At 38.2% G+C, this 18,027-nt stretch overlaps 1 protein-coding gene across 1 annotated transcript in view; it reads left to right on the forward strand.

The window, feature by feature from the left end:
• Positions 1-18,027, forward strand: part of ARMC3 (armadillo repeat containing 3) — a 95,016-nt gene that overhangs the window by 5,052 nt on the left and 71,937 nt on the right. Inside the window, exons 3-4 of the mRNA XM_019933172.3 lie at positions 6,873-6,990; positions 13,766-13,891. Of these exons, the coding sequence (XP_019788731.2) occupies positions 6,873-6,990; positions 13,766-13,891 (244 nt within the window). The remainder of the gene's footprint in view (positions 1-6,872; positions 6,991-13,765; positions 13,892-18,027) is intronic.

Raw genomic sequence — 18,027 nt, forward strand, 5'->3', positions numbered from 1 at the left:
CAGAACCTATTCTAATTACAAAAAAAAAAGCTATGATAAAAAATTAAAGCAGGGTTTTATTGTCTCTCTTTAAAGTTTATGAACTACTGATTATGTTAAAAATAGAAAATGTCCTCAATTTTCAATTTAAAAACTTATTTTGAAACAGACATTTGGTGTGGTTGTCTTCAAATAAAATGTGAATGGGAAAAAATTGTGTATAGTCAAAAGACTCGCAGGATTTTACTGTTTGAAAGAATCTGAAGTTAGTGCAGGAATTTTCCTAACAACACTGGAACATTGTGGTTACAAATGTGACCTCTGTCCCAGCTCTGCCTCTCATAAACTGTTATTTTGGTGAAGTTGCCAAATTTGGCCAAGTTATTTCAGCCTTTTTTTTTAATCTCTTAAATGAGAATTGTCATGTCCAAGTCATTTTGGTTGTTCTATCGATTACAATGAGAGTATATGAAGTTCACAGTGCCTGGCACATAGAAAACACTCGATAAATAAGATCTGTTGCCTTTCGAATTCTTTAGATTCTGCTACACACACACACACACACACACACACACACACACACACACACACACACACACACACACACACACCTATATAACTTCTGTATGATCCTTCAATGCAGCTGGAAACAGAGGCTACAGAAGACCTGTCTGCCCAGGTCTAGGAAAGCTTTGCAGAGAAGGTCACTGTGGTCTCCTGATATAGATCATCAGTCTGGCTGCTCTCCTTTGGACATACCCCTAAAATGTTCTAAATTCTCTTAATTTTTCACTGCATCTTATTTGCATTACCCTTCTTTTTGCTGCAAGATAGCATTATTGACATCCTATTACTACCAGAAAGTGGAGTCATGAACACAGTACTTGACGACAAACACTTTCTGATTAAAATTAGAATTAAGGAACTATTAAACAATAGATATATTTGTCTAATACACTCTCCATAATTTTATAATGTCTTGCTGGTGTTGTCCTCTGTACTCCAGTCCTTGAGGAGCACAATCAAGGACTGAGAAACAATTCCAATCCTCAAGTTAACAAAAATCTAGCTTTTGCTTCCTTGGGTCACAGCAGTCTTGAGGGCAGCCAAAGGCATGTGTAACAGTGACCGTTGCTCTCTGACAATCCCGAGGATCCTTCCATCCTTCCCCTGCTCTGATTTTATGTTAATAAAGCTGATAGAGTAGTATTAAAGTATCTAACTGCTGTTCTGTCTTATAAATTCTAATACTTCAAAACACTATAGCACAGTTTAAACTATCTGAACTTGGAATTTGTTCCGAGGTATACCTCTTCAAAGTCTGTGAAAGGTTTGTTGTACAAATTAGAAATAAAAACCAGATTTAAAAGAGGGATATATAAGTGCTTGAGAAAATAAACTTTTCTGTGTCAAGTCATGGCAATTTGCTTCTTATATATCTCCTAAAACATTGTTTCCAAAGATTTTTATTTTTATTAGTCTTTCATCTACTGGTTAAAATGGGTAACGGGGACAGAAAAAAAAGAGTGTTTGGTGATAAGGTTAAAACAAAATGCTCCCTTTGCTTTTGTTAGTATTCTCATTGTCAAAGCATACACTAATGTGTGCATTTATGGTTTATTATTCTCCGTTTCTTCTCATAAAGGAGAACACTAGCTAAGAAGATGCCTAAATGGGGGGAAGCTATGGCTTGAATAACCAACACAACTATATTATGCTTTCCCAAATCAATTCCAAGTCTGGCTGAAAGGCTGTTTGTGATGCTTTAACAAAAGGCAGACTTTTTCTGTGGACTGATTGCACGAAAGAATTATTAACAGAAACAACGTTAGTAGGCAATGTTTGGTATAAGGCATGATATTCGGTAACTGAGTATGGGCTCCAGGGTTATACTGTCAGAGTCTGAATCCTCACCTCATCATCCACCATCTGTGATCTGGGGCAAATCTCCTAACCTTGGTATTCCCCAATGAGGATGTAATCATGTCCACTGCATACCCACTCACAGCAGTGGGGCAAGGTTAGAGATGTAAAAGATGCTTAGAACAGTGCCAGGCATTAGATAAGAACTTAGTAAATGTAATTATTAATGATGTAGTTGAGGGTGCTGTCCATCATTGTACAAAACTGTTGAAGTTTGCGTGAACTGTCCAAGGAGGCAGGGGTATCGGCTGTGAAAGCCCATCCGGCCACTGAAGTTCCCAGAGGCCTAGAGCACAGCCATCACAATTCATGGTCAGGTCTTCGAGTTTAAGAGCACGGAAATTTTGTTCTCTTATGTTTCAGAGGCAGTTGAACTTTAGTGGGTAAATCCACAGTATTTAAACTCACAAGAGACTATGATTTGGCCTTGGAATCTTAGTGGTTAAGTATCAAGTCAACTGAACATTTATGTTAATGGGTCAACGCCTTCCTGCTAGGTGCATACAGGGAACCAGCATGGTGGGTGTTGAATCAGAGGAACGAGCAATAGTGGAAACTGCTCCCTCACCTGGGCAACCAAACCCAGTTCCCTGGAAGAGTGGGATGTCCCCAGGGTCTTGTTTTTCTGGACCCTTTTCATCAGCCTCAGAACTCAACCTTTAACTCTGTCATAGACTGCCAAAACTGCCATAGACTTTTTTTCTAGGAATGAAGCCTCTTAGGGACTTTATTTTCCTATCTTTCTCCCTCATCACAGATGTATGTATAAATAACGTACATATACAAAACTGTATGACTAAATATCGGCTTGCTCACCTTGCTCTAAAGATTTGCTATTTTGATTCAGGTTGTAAAGCAAATGAAAGGCCATTTTAGCGGTTTTCATTTTAACCTTTACCCTTTTGCAGATTTTAAGTGCTGTCTAGAGAGTCTGTACTAAAAGTCCATGCTCGAGTGGTGCAGTCTACTTCCTTCTGTTTATCTGTCTCCCTTTTCCTGTGCAATTGGCTTCGTGATCGGAGACCACTGACTTGGTAAACACATTCCAGCAGAAATCAAAAAAGCCTTTTATTTGCACTTAACGGCAGCATAAAAATCACTCAACTCATGATTCATCTCTTTTCACTGAATTCAGCTTTATAATTGTATGTTCCTTTAGACTGGTGCTGTCTATGTATACCGTAGCCACTGGCCACATGTGGTTATTTACATTTAAAATAACTAAAATTGTATTAATTAAAATCAACAATAAAAAATAAAGGGAAAAATTCCGTTCCTCAGTCTCATCAGTTACACTTCGAGTGCTCAGGAGCCACATGGGGCCTGTGCCTGCCGCACTGGACAATGCAGGGTCGGAACATTTCATTGCAGTTCTGTTGGGCAGCCTTATCCTAATAGTCTTATTTCCGTAACAGAGGTAGAAAAGCATCTCTACAAGTCTATGGCTTCTCTAATTGACTGGGTTTAAAACTCAAAGCTTAGCCAAAACGCTTCCCCTTTCTTTCATTCTCTTTGTAAATAATTTTACTTCATCGTTTATTCAGTACAGAGCACGAAATTACAATTTCACAACCAGCTTGTTGGTGACTGACTATGAGTTCTTCATGGGAAAGCAGATGGAATCTGTAATTACAGCACAGGATTATATATTTAGTCATGTGGCATTCTGTTATAGCTATCATTTTATTCTCGGCGCCCTTTTTAATAAAAAATTACTATAATGCCGCAGGCTCTGTAGGAGAAACACATGTCATGCCAGGTTTCTCCACTGTCTGCCAAACACTGGTATTTCTCCTCCTTTGACAGCCCTTACAGTGGTAACTCTCACGGTCTCAAAGTTCCTCTTAAGCTTCTTGTACCCCCATCACCTTTTTCTTAAGGATGACCAGAAGATATGGCAAAATACTGAAGTGTTTTCTGAACCACTGAAGGAGCATTAAAAGATATTTAAATGTATTTCCACCTACCCTGCTCCTTTGAGAATTGTAGCCATTCTGTGGAGATCACGAGAAATCTATGCTTCAACATAGTTTTTTCATTCACGTGCTAGTAAAATCAGCTTTAAAAATACTGAAATATCAGACGTCTCTGAAGTGGAAGTTCTAAAATGGAAGGAAAGGTAACCAGCCAGGATGCTAGGGAAACTGACTTAAGTGGAAAAGGTGATCTAAGGCTTTGATTCTCAAGGGTTTGGTGGTGGGTTGGGGGCCTTACAAGGGTAGGATGGTGACTGTGGACTCTCTCCCTGTAGAATGCACACCAAAATTTCTGCACATAATTTCAGAGAGACAAGCTGTCCCTGGAGCCCACTGATGGCTCCGTGAACCTCAGATTTGGAATCTTCTTTTCTGGCATCAACAGACAGTACAACAGTTAAGGCACTTCAAGGCCACAAATATAAAAAAAGAAGTTTCCAGAGGCACTTTAATATATTTCTTTATAGACATTTATTGAGGATTTCCATATATTGGGTATTGTTCCAGGTAGTGGAGATAGAGAAATAACAATCTTTTGTCTGAAGAAAGTCATTCATTTACTGGACAAATATTGAGTACATACTATATGCCAAGTATTCCTTTACATCCTGGGCATATAGATCAGGCCTCAAGGCAACTTACATTCTAGTGGCGGAAACAGTCAATTAACAAATAATGTAATTCAGGTAATGATAAGATCAATGAAATTTTACCTGAGTTTTGTTGAAAAAATCTAGAATTTTAATTCCAAATCATTATTAACTTTTTTCCTTATTATGTCGTCATTACTTCAGAAATCCCTTCTTAAGAATTACACTGTGATTCAGACCATCATTATCATCCAGTTTAAATATCAATTTATCAATTTATTGATCCACCACTACTGTGTTTATATTTTGTCCTCCCCAATCTTGGCTTAAGTATTTGCCAAGTAATTTGTTTACGTGTACAGTTGATATACTTGTTGAGTTTGTGAATGCCTGAACATGTCTTTTTCACGTATGAATGATAACTTAGCAAGGTATAAATTTCTAGAGTCACAATCCTTTCCTCTGAACTCTGTTGATTATCCTCAATAGAGGGCTGGTGAAGGGAAGGTCTAGGTCACTTGCTGAGGCCTCATCTTTCCTTATTTTTCAGTAATATTCTGCTTCCTATTACATATTTTCTATTCAGTCAAACTCCTATTTTATCCACCATAAATGCAGCATTCATTCCCATTTTAAACCTTCCTGGTGTCATTTTTCCCATTTGAATATCCTTCCTCCTTATCTCAGCCTACCCCATTGTATCCATTCTTCAAATCACATCTAAAATTCTACCACCACCGCGGACCTTTCTCCATTTATCCCAGTTCAAATTAATTCCCCCTTCCGCATCACAACATTTATTGTCTCTGCCATATGTTTTTGTACTTCATAGTATCCTAGAATTTTACATCTAGAAGAGATCTAAGAGATATAATCCAACTCCCTAATTTTTCAGATTAAAAAAGATGCGGTTAGTGAGCTAGTGATGACTCCAAGTGCTCTGGCATTCTGGGGCTACCCTTTAATGCCTATCTAAGATGTTTCTCAAGCCTCAATCACCGGGTACTTTTAATAGTTCTTCCTTAAAATTTCTCTGAATTTCCAGGCCCTTATGCTCTCCTGGTCAGCGTTGCAGACAGCATCCTAGCCATTGCTCTAGGCTCTTCTAGAGGCCGTTTTTTCTCACTGGTTCATGTCACTGGAACCCGTAAGTGCAGCAAGCCTGGTGCATATGGCAGACTTTTACTGATGAATTGTCTCCCAAAGAGTCTAAGAGGCTTGAGACTTTGATAACTCTTTCAGCTTCTAGTACAGAGCTAGACATGCACAAACAACAGCTTCAATTTGGATGTTAGATAATGCTGTCCTAAAATCCAACAGCCATTTTCCCTCCAAGAGGTATTTTTATCCCAGCCACATCCTTTCGGGTCATTGCTTACTGCCATCTTCTCTATCTTTACTCTTTTAACCTCACACAGTTATATCTCCGTATTCAGAATAATCTATCTCTCCATCCTCTACCCAAAACTGAACATCAATTTTTGCTATGTCTCAAAACACATTAAGATGTCCATTTAGAAAGGGCCAACACAAAGAACCAGGTAAAGCTTTGAAATTCAATTTTTTTTTCCTTTAACATAAGCAGAACCTCCTCCTCCATGGTCTCTGGAAATGGAAGAAAAATAGTGTAATAATTTGTTTTCTCCTTGACCAAACAAAACCCACGGGGGTCATGCATTTGTTATTGTTCATTTCAGCTCCACATGAATTCTCAGGATCTCACAGCAAGGTACAGGACTTCTTAGAGTCCTATACTTTTTCTTTATACTATATTACCTTTTCCCCTGTTCCAGATTTTATCCAGTTTTACATTTTGTGATATGCTGTTATCTTTTGCTTTTTAGTTATTTCACATATGTAATTCCTGCTTTTCAAGAGAGGGTGTAGTGGTTAGAAAGCAAGTACTGATCACTGAGACTGTCAGGGCATCTAATACATACAGGTTCTCAAGGATTCTTGTGTATTGGCTAAGAACTATACTAATATATGTTATTTTATGAGCATCTATTATGTGCCGGACAATGTGCTAAGTGATTTACATACATGATCTCTAATCCGCTCCTTAATCCTTTGCAATAGGTATTATTATACCCGTTATTCAGAGAAGGAAACTGAAATTCTAACAGCTTAAGTAACTAGTTTGGTTCCCCATGGCTAAAATGAGAGACTACACCTGCCGGATTCCAAAATACTTTGCTCTTCCCTCCATACTCCCGGAATTCCAAAGCCGCCAATGTTGACAACTGTGATAGTTTTTAAATAAAAATTTTACAGTGCACTTTGTGGGCAGTGACCACATCCTTCTTGTAAGACTATGCTCTCTTTAAGTTTCAACACACCACTCATGTTTTATGTGCTTTTAAAGCTTGTATGTGGCTCTGATATTTTTCTCTTTGAATTCTAGTTTGATCCCTTAACAATTGAAAGCAAAAAAGCAGCAACCGTGGTGTTAATGCTTAATTCTCCAGAAGAAGAAATTTTGGCTAAAGCATGTGAAGCCATTTATAGATTTGCTTTAAAAGGTTTGGATTTTTTTCAGTTTATCTTTCTATTTCATTAGTTTCTTAAAAATACTTGCTACATAATGGGCACTTTTCTCCCCAGTCTTTAACTTACTTCCTGTCTGATGAATTCTTTCAATCAGTATATCATTTAATGCATCACCTGAAAGTAACATATCTCCCTATGTGCCTAACCCAGTCTTAAGGAGCAATTTAGTCAATGGGTAGAAGAGTCATTTTGAAGGCTTTATTGCAGTTTAAAAAACTGTAAATGTCACAGGAGCTGAAAGAGCTCCTAAGGATCAAGGCTGGAATAATTTGAGCAACAAAATAAACAAAGTATTGGATTTATAGCCCGATAATTTATATTAAAGAAGAAAATAAATATCCATAAGTCTATACAGACAAATAAATGATTGAATAAGTAAATAAATGGGAGAGAAAAGACAAATCTCCAATGCAGAAGGATCCCAATTTATGCGGATACTCTGCCCTTGAGGAGGTGGGATGCAACTTCTATTCTTTAGGGGCTGTGCATAGTGACATTTTTCCAAAGAGTGCAAGATGGACACAGGGAGAAAAGAGTAAGTTTGTAGCAGAGAAACCTGACAAACACTTCCTCTGCCAGGTGATCGAAATCAACATCAACAGAGATAAGTCATTTGATAATAAATGCCCTTGACATGACATAATGAAAATGGCATTTCTATGTTATTTTCCCCAAAACCTATAGCCCCAGTCTAAATATGATTTAAAAAAAAAATAAAACAAATTCCAATTCAGGGACATCCTCCAATTACCTAACCAGTACTCTCAAAACTGTCATAGCTATCAAAAACAAGGAAAGTCTGAGAAACTCTCACAGCCAACAGGAGCTAAGGACACACAGTGACTAAATGTCATGGGGGATCCTGGATAGGATGCTGGAACAGAAAAAGAAAAACTAACAGGAAATCTGAATAAACAGTAGAATTTCATTAGTAATAACATATCATTATTGGTTCATTAACTGCATCAAATGTCCCTACTAATGTAAAATGTAAAATAATGGGAAACTGGGTGTGGGACACATGGGAAGTATCTGTGTTATCTTTGAAATTTTTCTGTAAAACTAAAACTGTTGTAAAATATAAAGTTTACTAAAATGTTGTAAATGTTACAAATTAGATTCTGTTGAAAGACTTGTTCATAGAGGATTTACAAACATAAGAGATAGTTAGTTACATTTTAGTTCATTCCAAGTGGTGATAAAATCAGACTTTTATTATACTGTGTAACATTGAAATTGGAAATATTTGAAGAGTTTAGTGTAGCTTGGTATTTTTAACAAAACCTTTTTAAACTAAAATGGGAGCAATTTGATTTTAAAGAAATGGTACTTTAAAACATTGTTTGGACCGCCTGGAGGGGTGGGATAGGGAGGGTGGGAGGGAGGGAGATGCAAGAGGGAAGAGATATGGGAACATATGTATATGTATAACTGATTCACTTTGTTATAAAGCAGAAACTAACACACCATTGTAAAGCAATTATACCCCAATAAAGATGTTAAAAAAAAAAAACATTGTTTGGGGGACTTACATGAGAGAACAACAAATCATTCAATTAGCAAATGGTAAAATACTCACCTGGCTAGTCATCACCATCACCTCACTCTAGTCATCGTTGGGAATTCTGATAAAAACCAGAGTGGTTCTGGAAGGTATGGTTCATGAGTAGATTGTGTAGAATACTGGGTCAAATTTCAGGGAGATATTGGATCATGCATCTATAGCACAGAGTCATCACATGTCATCTCTTTTTATATTGTAAGTCTCATGTTCAGTACTAGCAGTATTTTCTGAAATATTTTCTTAAGTTAAATGATGGGACTTTGCCTTCTTGCCAAGATGAAGTAAGGGGCCAGATTTAACCTCCTTACCAGAACAAGTAAGAAAACAGAAAAATATATGAAATAAGAGTTGGCAACACACTGAATATCAGGCCATTGAGAAACAGGAAACAAAGGAAATTAGCCCTCTGATTGCCCCAGCCTATTGATTTCAGAGAGTTTCCAGGCCACAGCCCAGGAAGGGGTAACCTGTGCAGAGCCTGGTGGACTCTCTGAGTTGAGACGATAGACCTGAAAATCCAGGAAGATGAAGGCAGCAAGTTTTCAGGACAGAGTAACAGAGAGGAAAGAGTTGCACAGAGAGAGAACTCAGGAGGTCTGTAAAGGCTCCCACTCAAGTGTTCAGCTTGATCCACATGTGTATGTGTGGGGACTACTTGAAGTCAGACAAAGCACCCAACAGGATCAGAGGTAACAGTGCCTAGTGCTCACACAGGGTCAGAAGTAGTGCCTGTTCGCATCAGCCAGACTGCAAAACCTCAAGATTCATGGAGAATTGTGCAAGTACACAGAAGGGTCTTGCCTCAATAGTTAGAAACAATTAGGCCTAGATTGAGCCCTGTTCTAGTACTATCAAATAAATATTTTAAAAGCAAACCTGAAAGGATCAAACTTTCTCCAGATAACTGTGTCCCAGAACAAACTTCAAGGTAACAACAATATCCATTGCCCAACTAGGTAAAATTCACTATGTCTGGCACCCAGTAAAAAGTTACCAGGTGTGACAAAAAGCAGGAAAATACAATGCATAATGAGGATATAATTCAATTTGTAAATCAAAACTGACCCAATGTATGTGTAACTTGAGTCTCTGAATAAAGGAGTGAGGAACAGAATAAGTATTTCAGAAAATAATGGTTAAAATTTCCCCCAATTTGATGAAAACTCGAAGCCCCCAGATCCAAGAAGCTTAACGAAACTGAAGCACAATGAATATGAAGAGAACTACAAGGCACATTATAATCAAATTTCTTGAAAAGACTGATAAAGAGAAAATCTTAAAAGCATCCAGAGGAAAAAAATGTTACATTCAGGGTGACAAAAATAAGGATGACAACAGATTTATTATCACAAATGATGCAAGGAAGAAGTCAGTGGAGCAATATCTTTAAACTGAATCACTTTTCTGTGCACCTGAAACTAACACAACATTGTAAATCAACTATAATACAGTAAAAGTTAAAAAAAAAAAAAGTACCGGAAAAAACCCCAGAACTCTCAACCTAGATTTCTACACCCTTCAAAAATATCTTTCAAAAACGTAAGTGAAATAAAGTCTTTTTCAAACATTCAAAAACTGAAATAGTTCACTGCAAGCAGACCCGCACTACTAATTATATTAAGTAGGTCCTTCAGGCAGAAAGAAAATGGCACCAGATGGAAATATGGATCTACACAAAAGAATAAATATAGAACACTATAAAGGGTAACATATAAGGGGTTTTTGTTTATTATTTAAATCACTTAAAAAGCAAATTGGTTATTTTAAACAAAACTAATAATCATATATTGTGTAGTCTGAAACATGTAAAAGTAAGATATATGACAACAGAACCAAGGTAGAAAGGTGAAAAATGGAAGTATACTATTGTAAGTGTACTATATGTGAAGTAGTATACCACCACTTGAAAGAAGACTGTGCTAAGACATACACTACAGACCCTAATGCAACCACAAAAATAACAAAGCAATGATATCAAATAAGCCAACAAAGGAACAAAATGGAATCATAAAAAATTCAATTCATACAAAGAAGGCAGAAATGAAGAAAAGAAAAACAACAATGAGACACATAAGAAATAAGTAACAAGATGGTATATTTAAACCTAGCCACATCAATAATCAAATTAAATGTAAATGGTCTGGATACATCAATTAACAGGGAGAGAGTGTTTTATTAGAAAAAAAGCAAGACCAAACTGCATGATGCCTTCAAGAAATGTACTTAGAATATAATGACACAAATAACTTGAAAGTAAAAGGATGAAAAAGGATATCCTATGCTAGCACTAATCAAAAGAAAGCTGAAATAGCCATATTAATATCACAAAAATAGACAAAGGAGTGGTACCAGAGATAAACATGGCCATCTTATAATAATAATAAAGGGGTCAATTAATCAAGATGCTATGAAAAATCCTAAACAATTAATGTACTTAATATCAGACTTTCAGATTACATGAAGCTAGAAATGCAAGGAGAAATAGACATCTACAATTATAGCTGAGGATTTTGATACTCTTCTCTCAATAAATGAAAGAACCAGTAGACAGTAAATCTGTAAGGATATAGAAGATTTGAACAGCAATATAAATTAATTTAACCTAATTTATATTTATAGAACACTCCAAGAACAGCAGCACTTTTCAAGTGCATACAGGACATTTATCAAAACGGATTATATTCTGGGCCATAAAACAAGCTTTAATAAATTTCAAAGAATTCCAGTCATACAAAATATATGCTATTCCACATTAGAATTAAATTAAAAATCAATAACACAAAGAACTCTGGACAATCACTAAATAGTCGGAAAGCAAATAACACACTTCTAAATAACCTGCGAGTAGGGGCTTCCGTGGTGGCGCAGTGGTTGAGAATCCGCCTGCCAATACAGGGTACATGAGTTCGATCCCTGGTCCAGGAAGATCCCACATGCTGTGGAGCAACTAAGCCTGTGCGCCACAATTACTGAGCCTGTGCTCTAGAGCCCATGAGCCACAACTACTGAGCCCACATGCCACAACTACTAAAGCCTGCACGCCTAGAGCCTGTGCTCCACAACGAGAGAAGCCACCGCAGTGAGAAGCCCGTGCACTGCAATGAAGGGTAAACCCCGCTCACTGCAACTAGAGAAAGCCCGTGTGCAGCAACGAAGACCCAACACAGCCAAAAATAAATAAATTTTTTAAAAAAATAATAATTAATAAATAACCTGTGAGTGAAAGTAGAAATCAGAAGGAAAATCCAAATCAAAAATGAAAACACAGCATATAAAAACTTGTAGGATGCTACTAAAAGAGTATTTAGAGAGAAATTTATTGCACCAAGTGCCTGTTAGAAAACAAGAACATCTCTCAAGTCAATGACCTGAGCTTCCACTTTAAGAAAATAGAAAAACAAGAGCTAATTAAACCCAGGCATCAGTAATATGGATATAATATACACCTGAGCAAAAATCAGTGAAACAGAAAAACAGTGGACAAAAGCAGTGAAATGAAAATGTCTAGCCAGATTGATAAGTAAAAAGAGAGAAGACAAATTATTGATATGAGGAATAAGAACATCACTATAGCTCCTATAGATATTAAAAGGATAATCTAAATGTTATGAACAATTTAATGCCAATAAATTCTACAACTTAGATGAATTGGGCAAATTCATTTTAAGACACAAACTCTCAAAGCTCATTAAAGAAAAATAGATAGCCTGAATAGCCCCTTATCTATTACAAAAATGGAAATTTGTAATTTAAAAATCTCACAAAGAATACTTTAGGTCCAGATGTTTTCACTGCTGAACTCTGCCATACACTTATGGAAGAAATAATACCAATTGTACACAAACTCTTTTAGAAAATTGAAAAAGATGGAATATTTCTCTATTGATTCTATGAAGCCACCATTTATTTAAGTATCCTAAAATTTATCCTTAAATTAAAATTTGGGACTTCCCTGGTGGTCCAGTGGTTAAGACTCCGTTCTTCCAATGTAGGGGACGACGGTTCCATCCCTGATCAGGGAACTAAGATCCCACATGCTGCGTGGTGCAGCAAAAAAAAAAAAAAAAAAAAAAATTTATTTGACAAAATATTTTCATCTAAGAAATTCACTTTTAGAACCCCAATAAAATGCAAACATTATGGAAGATTTGAGAAGGACGTTTGTAATAGTCAATAATGCATATTTCAGCATATTCTTATCAAGTGACAGATTTAATCATTTAGATACAGGGCAGTTCCACAGGCTATAGGAAGGTACAAGTCTGTGTTCAGAGAACTGAGTTATCAGAATGAACCTATAACTTCAAGTATAAAATATTTTAATTTTAAAAGAAAACTGAGGCAAAAATGTTTAAAAGACTTTATTTTACTCAAATTAATTTTGAAAATGAAATTTGCATTTTCATAGCTGGTGAAATTGAAAAGCTCAAGTTAATCAGGACCTAAATATTATTCCAGACTTTGCAGAATGATATCCCACTTATTGGGGTAGGGATAAACTGCTTTTACAGTTAGGCCAGATGCTGGCCTTCACTGACCTTCTGGTTCTGGGGCTTCTTGCCACAGCTAAGGAATCCCAGTAACCCCGGTGGCTCTGCTTTGTGTGTGTGCCTCCACGCTGGCTGCAGGCAAACCCACTGGGTGAAAAATGAGCACCCTAAACTCCACCACACTTGAATTTGAAGAGGGGACTCTGTGTGTTAATTTTTATACTTAATTATGCAAGTAAGTATTACTGAGTTTCCATTACATGCCTGGCACTGTGTTAGGCACGACGTTATAAGAGAATAGAACAGAAAGGGTATCTGTCTTCATGGGAAGTTAGGTAACAGGGGTGTAAGCGAACAATGCACGGAGATCGTTGAGTGGTATGAAGGAAATAAAGCAGCATAAAGAGATATCAGAAAGGCTGGGATGTGGTGATGACATTAGGTAGGGTGATCAGAAGAGACCCCTCGGGAGGTTCAGTGTGAGCTAAGAACCAAATGAGGAAGCCAGCTTTGTAAACATCCAGGGAAGGGAGAGTAGCAAGTCCAGGATACCTGAGCTCTAAGGTTTATTCTGAGAGAAATACGTGTGGAAGCAGAGGAATGTGAAAGACAAATAAGATATTGGAATGACACAAAGAAGAACTTTGATGAGATTGCTATCCATGTCTGATTTTATTTTACCTGTGATGTCAGGTGAAGAAAATAAAGCAACCCTCCTTGAACTTGGAGCTGTGGAACCGTTAACTAAGCTGCTCAACCACGAAGACAAAATTGTGAGAAGAAACGCTACTATGATATTTGGAATTCTGGCTTCTAATAGTAAGTATCTGCTTTTAAAACTAATCAAATAATCTCACATGATGCATTATACTTTTAAATTTAACCTTAAAGGACTCGTTTTAATTTTATTTAAGCTGACTTTAATGTCAACAAGAAAGTTAAATAAGTGTAATGTGCAACAAATGTATGATTTCATATTTTAAGTGATATTTTTAAATATAAAAATATGTGCACATATATCCATGGAAACTCTCGGAGTTGGCGATGTAGTATATTCCAGTCTTACAAGTTAGAACAGTCATTGTCTCTTAAAATTAAAATAGTTTTTTTCTTGAGTTAGGATAGTGTAATTTGAATGTCTGCCTGTGTAAGTTACACTTCATGTGTATTTCATTGTAACAAGCCCAGAGTAAGAAGTTTTGATACACTTATTTTTTGAAGCTGCAAGCTATATTTTGCCAAACATAAATTTAGATATGTATTTACTCCTTAAATCAGACCTATTACTTGCTTTACTATTTTCACATATTTAATATGGTGGAATAACAGTATTACTTAAAATATGCTGTCTCTTCTATTAGAATATCAGTTTGACTAAAACCATGCAATACAGGCAGTCCCTGACTAGTGAACAGGACGTGTTTTCCGTCTGTAAGTCATTTTCATGTTACGGTGGTAGATTTTCGAGTTGGACAACAAAAGCCTTGTTATTTATAATAAAAAATGACTTTCTTGCTGGAGACTGAATTCTGTCATGAAACTTGGGCTCATAGGAATAAACATGTCTCTATCATGGCACGTGGCTAAAATCATCCTACCTTCTCCTTTTTACCATGGTCTCAGCAAACACACAAGCACAGATTCCTCCTTCAGCTTCCTGCACTGTCCCAGCTCACATACCCTGGACCCTCTGTGATGCAATGGGGGCCCCTCATTCCATGGTGTCCAGCAGGGACTGTGGCCTTGGTGTCTTCAGAGACAGTTATGAGTGGAGGAAGGGGGAAGGGAGGGGAAGGAGAGCCTTCTCTGGCATCTGTGGCATCACAGCCTCAGCTGCGGAGACCACGTGAACAGTACCTGCAGTGTTATGGGGTTGGCGGGGGCACTTTGCAGTTAGTGGAAGGGTTTCTGGTGGAAACTCCAGGGGCCCTAGCAGTGGCTGTGCTACAAGGCGGGGGCTCTGGGAGTATTTCCGGGAAGGACGGCAGGATGAGGACAGTCAGTGGGCAGTGGATATTCCACCAATGTAGATTACAATAACATTGGTCAACACTTACAAAGTACTTACAATGTGCCAGGCACTGTCGTACATAGTATTTATATATTAAATCGCTTAATGAGGTTGGTGCTATTATTTCCTTTACATATGAGGTGACTGAGGCACAGAGAAGTTAAAATAAAGTAGTAATCATTCGTATTGTGGGGCCTTCATAAATCTGTCTCGGGTTGTCTGTAGACTAATTCTGCCATATTGAATGTGCCATATAGAATTATTTATAACCAAAACAGGGAAAATATTTAAATTTGTTCCGTTTTATTCTGCATGCATACCACAGAGTTTGAAAACCAAAGGTGCTTTGTAACACCCCATGTGCAACTCCTTATTTTATTTTATTTATTTTAATTAATTTATTTATTTTTGGCTGTGTTGGGTCTTCATTGCTGCACGCAGGCTTTCTCTAGTTGTGGCGAGTGTGGGCTATTCTTTGTTGCGGTGCGCGTGCTTCTCATTGCGGTGGCTTCTCTTGTTGCAGAGCACGGGCTCTAGGCGCACGGGCTTCAGTACTTGTGGCATGTGGGCTCAGTAGTTGTGGCTCGCAGGCTCTGGAGCGCAGGCTCAGTAGTGGTGGCGCATGGGCTTGGTTGCTCTGCGGCATGTGGGATCTTCCCAGACCAGGGCTCGAACCCGTGTCCCCAGCATGGGCAGGTGGATTCTTAACTACTGCACCACCAGGGAAGTCAAACTCCTTTTTTTTTTTTTTTTTTTTTTTTGCGGTAAACGGGCCTCTCACTGTTGTGGCCTCTCCCATTGCGGAGCACAGGCTCTGGACACGCAGGCTCAGCGGCCATGGCTCACGGGCCCAGCCGCTCCGCGGCATGTGGGATCCTCCCGGACCGGGGCACGAACCCGTGTCCCCTGCATCGGCAGGCGGACTCTCAACCACTGCGCCACCAGGGAAGCCCCAACTCCTTAAACATAAGAAAGATCCCTCGAAGGATTGGGTTCCTTGCCCAAAGTCATGCAGGTGGCTAGTAGCAGAACTGAGATGAGAGCTAAATTACAACTTTACTCTCTGACTCATAGTTCAGTAGACCTTCTGTTCACTAAAATCTTTTACGATCCTTAACATTAGTGTCCATGCTAAGTCAGATTCTCCTTCTAAATGATTTAGAAAGGAGAGTTATAATTTCCTGTTTACATATGTATTTTCAATTTAATATCTAGGTCTCTGTGATTTTTTCCCTTTTTATGTTAATTTCTGTTATTCATTTTATTTTGTATTTTCATCTTCTAATATATACAAGTTTATCATCTGTGAAACCCTACAATTTGTTTGCAAATTTTTCTAAGTAGGTTTTTAAGTTGAATTTCATGAGTTTCTAAAGGAGTCTGTGGCCCCCAAATGTAAAGAATACTGTTACATTTGGGTGCTAAATGAGATGGCTCCCTTAGACCCGTCAAACCACAGTCTGTAAGCTGGCTGGCTGGGCTGTAACCAGCTCTAGAACCAGTGCAGTCTGCAACTGCAAAGCTTAACCATGGAAAGAGCTTTGCTGTCTTCAAGGTCTCCACTGAGTGCCTGGGTCTCAAGTATACTGCATGAACTTGTAAGGACCTTCTTTTGATTCTGTGAAGTGGGTGAAAAAAATCAAACCATTATTGGGATTAACTTACCTGATTTTCTATTTGAACTATCTGATGACATGGATAAAACACATGGCATCCTCAACTGCTTGCAGAGCTCCTTTTTTGGTAAGAGAGCCAATACAATAGCTAGTGCTTCACTTTTCATACATGTCCAAGGAAACTTGCAATAAAAAATAAGCAACAAGTCTTTTGACCTAAATGCAAAGTCATGTTTCCAGACCAGTATGTAAATAAATGCACCTCTGAACCTGCATGGTTAAATCATCATCTTTGGACAGTCTTAAAATAACTGATGCTTCTTCAGAAATTTGTATTTTCGTACGGTTTTCCACCACTATGCTCATAGTGGATGAACCAACAGAATGTTCCAACATTCCAGGTGCTAAAGGATTGCTATGAGAACCATCTTTTCCCTTTTGCAGTTGCAAATAAATTTTTTTTTTTCTAGAGTGATTGAGCTATGTGTTTGTGCCATGCTTGGGTCATTCAAGATAGGAATTTAAATTACTTTGTTAAACCTTTTTATCAAACAGGAGCTGCTGGGGCTTCCCTGGTGGCGCAGTGGTTGAGAGTCCGCCTGCCGATGCAGGGGACACGGGTTCGTGCCCCGGTCCAGGAAGATCCCACATGCCGCGGAGCGGCTGGGCCCTCTCAACAGTGAGAGGCCCGTGTACCGCAAAAAAAAAAAACAAAAACAGAAGCTGCTATCTTCTTTCACCTTCCAGTTTGTATTTAGTTCAATGAGGCCATACAACAGAGACTCATTTAATGAAGAGGGTTCAGCTAAAGAGAGAGTTCATTAGGATCCTCGTGAGGAGAAGTAGCCTTGGAAGCCCAGACATTACATTACTTAAGGCAGCAGTCCCCAACCTTTTTGGCCCCAGGGACCGGTTTCGTGGAAGACAGTTTTTCCACAGACCAGGTTGGGGGGCTGGCGGGGAGGTCAGGGGATGGTTTTGGGATGATTCAAGTGCATTACATTTATTGTGTACTTTATTTCTATTATTATTACATTGTAATATATAATGAAATAATTATACAACTCACCATAATGCTGTCAGGAGGCAGAGCTCAGGCGGTAATGTGAACGATGGGGAGCGGCTGTAAATACAGATGAAGCTTCGCTCACCCTCCTCTCACCTCCTGCTGTGCAGCCCAGTTCCTAACAGGCCACGGATCAGTACCGTTCTGTGGCTTAAAGGCCTGATTAAGGCAATCTGAAGAGCTTGCCATCTTAGGAAAAGGTTGATGTAAAAGAGTATACAAGATCAAGAGTAAATTAGGTGGTCAATATTATGCAACAAAA

The sequence above is a fragment of the Tursiops truncatus genome, chromosome 2, assembly GCF_011762595.2.
Source record: "Tursiops truncatus isolate mTurTru1 chromosome 2, mTurTru1.mat.Y, whole genome shotgun sequence".
Taxonomy (NCBI): Eukaryota; Metazoa; Chordata; class Mammalia; order Artiodactyla; family Delphinidae; genus Tursiops; species Tursiops truncatus.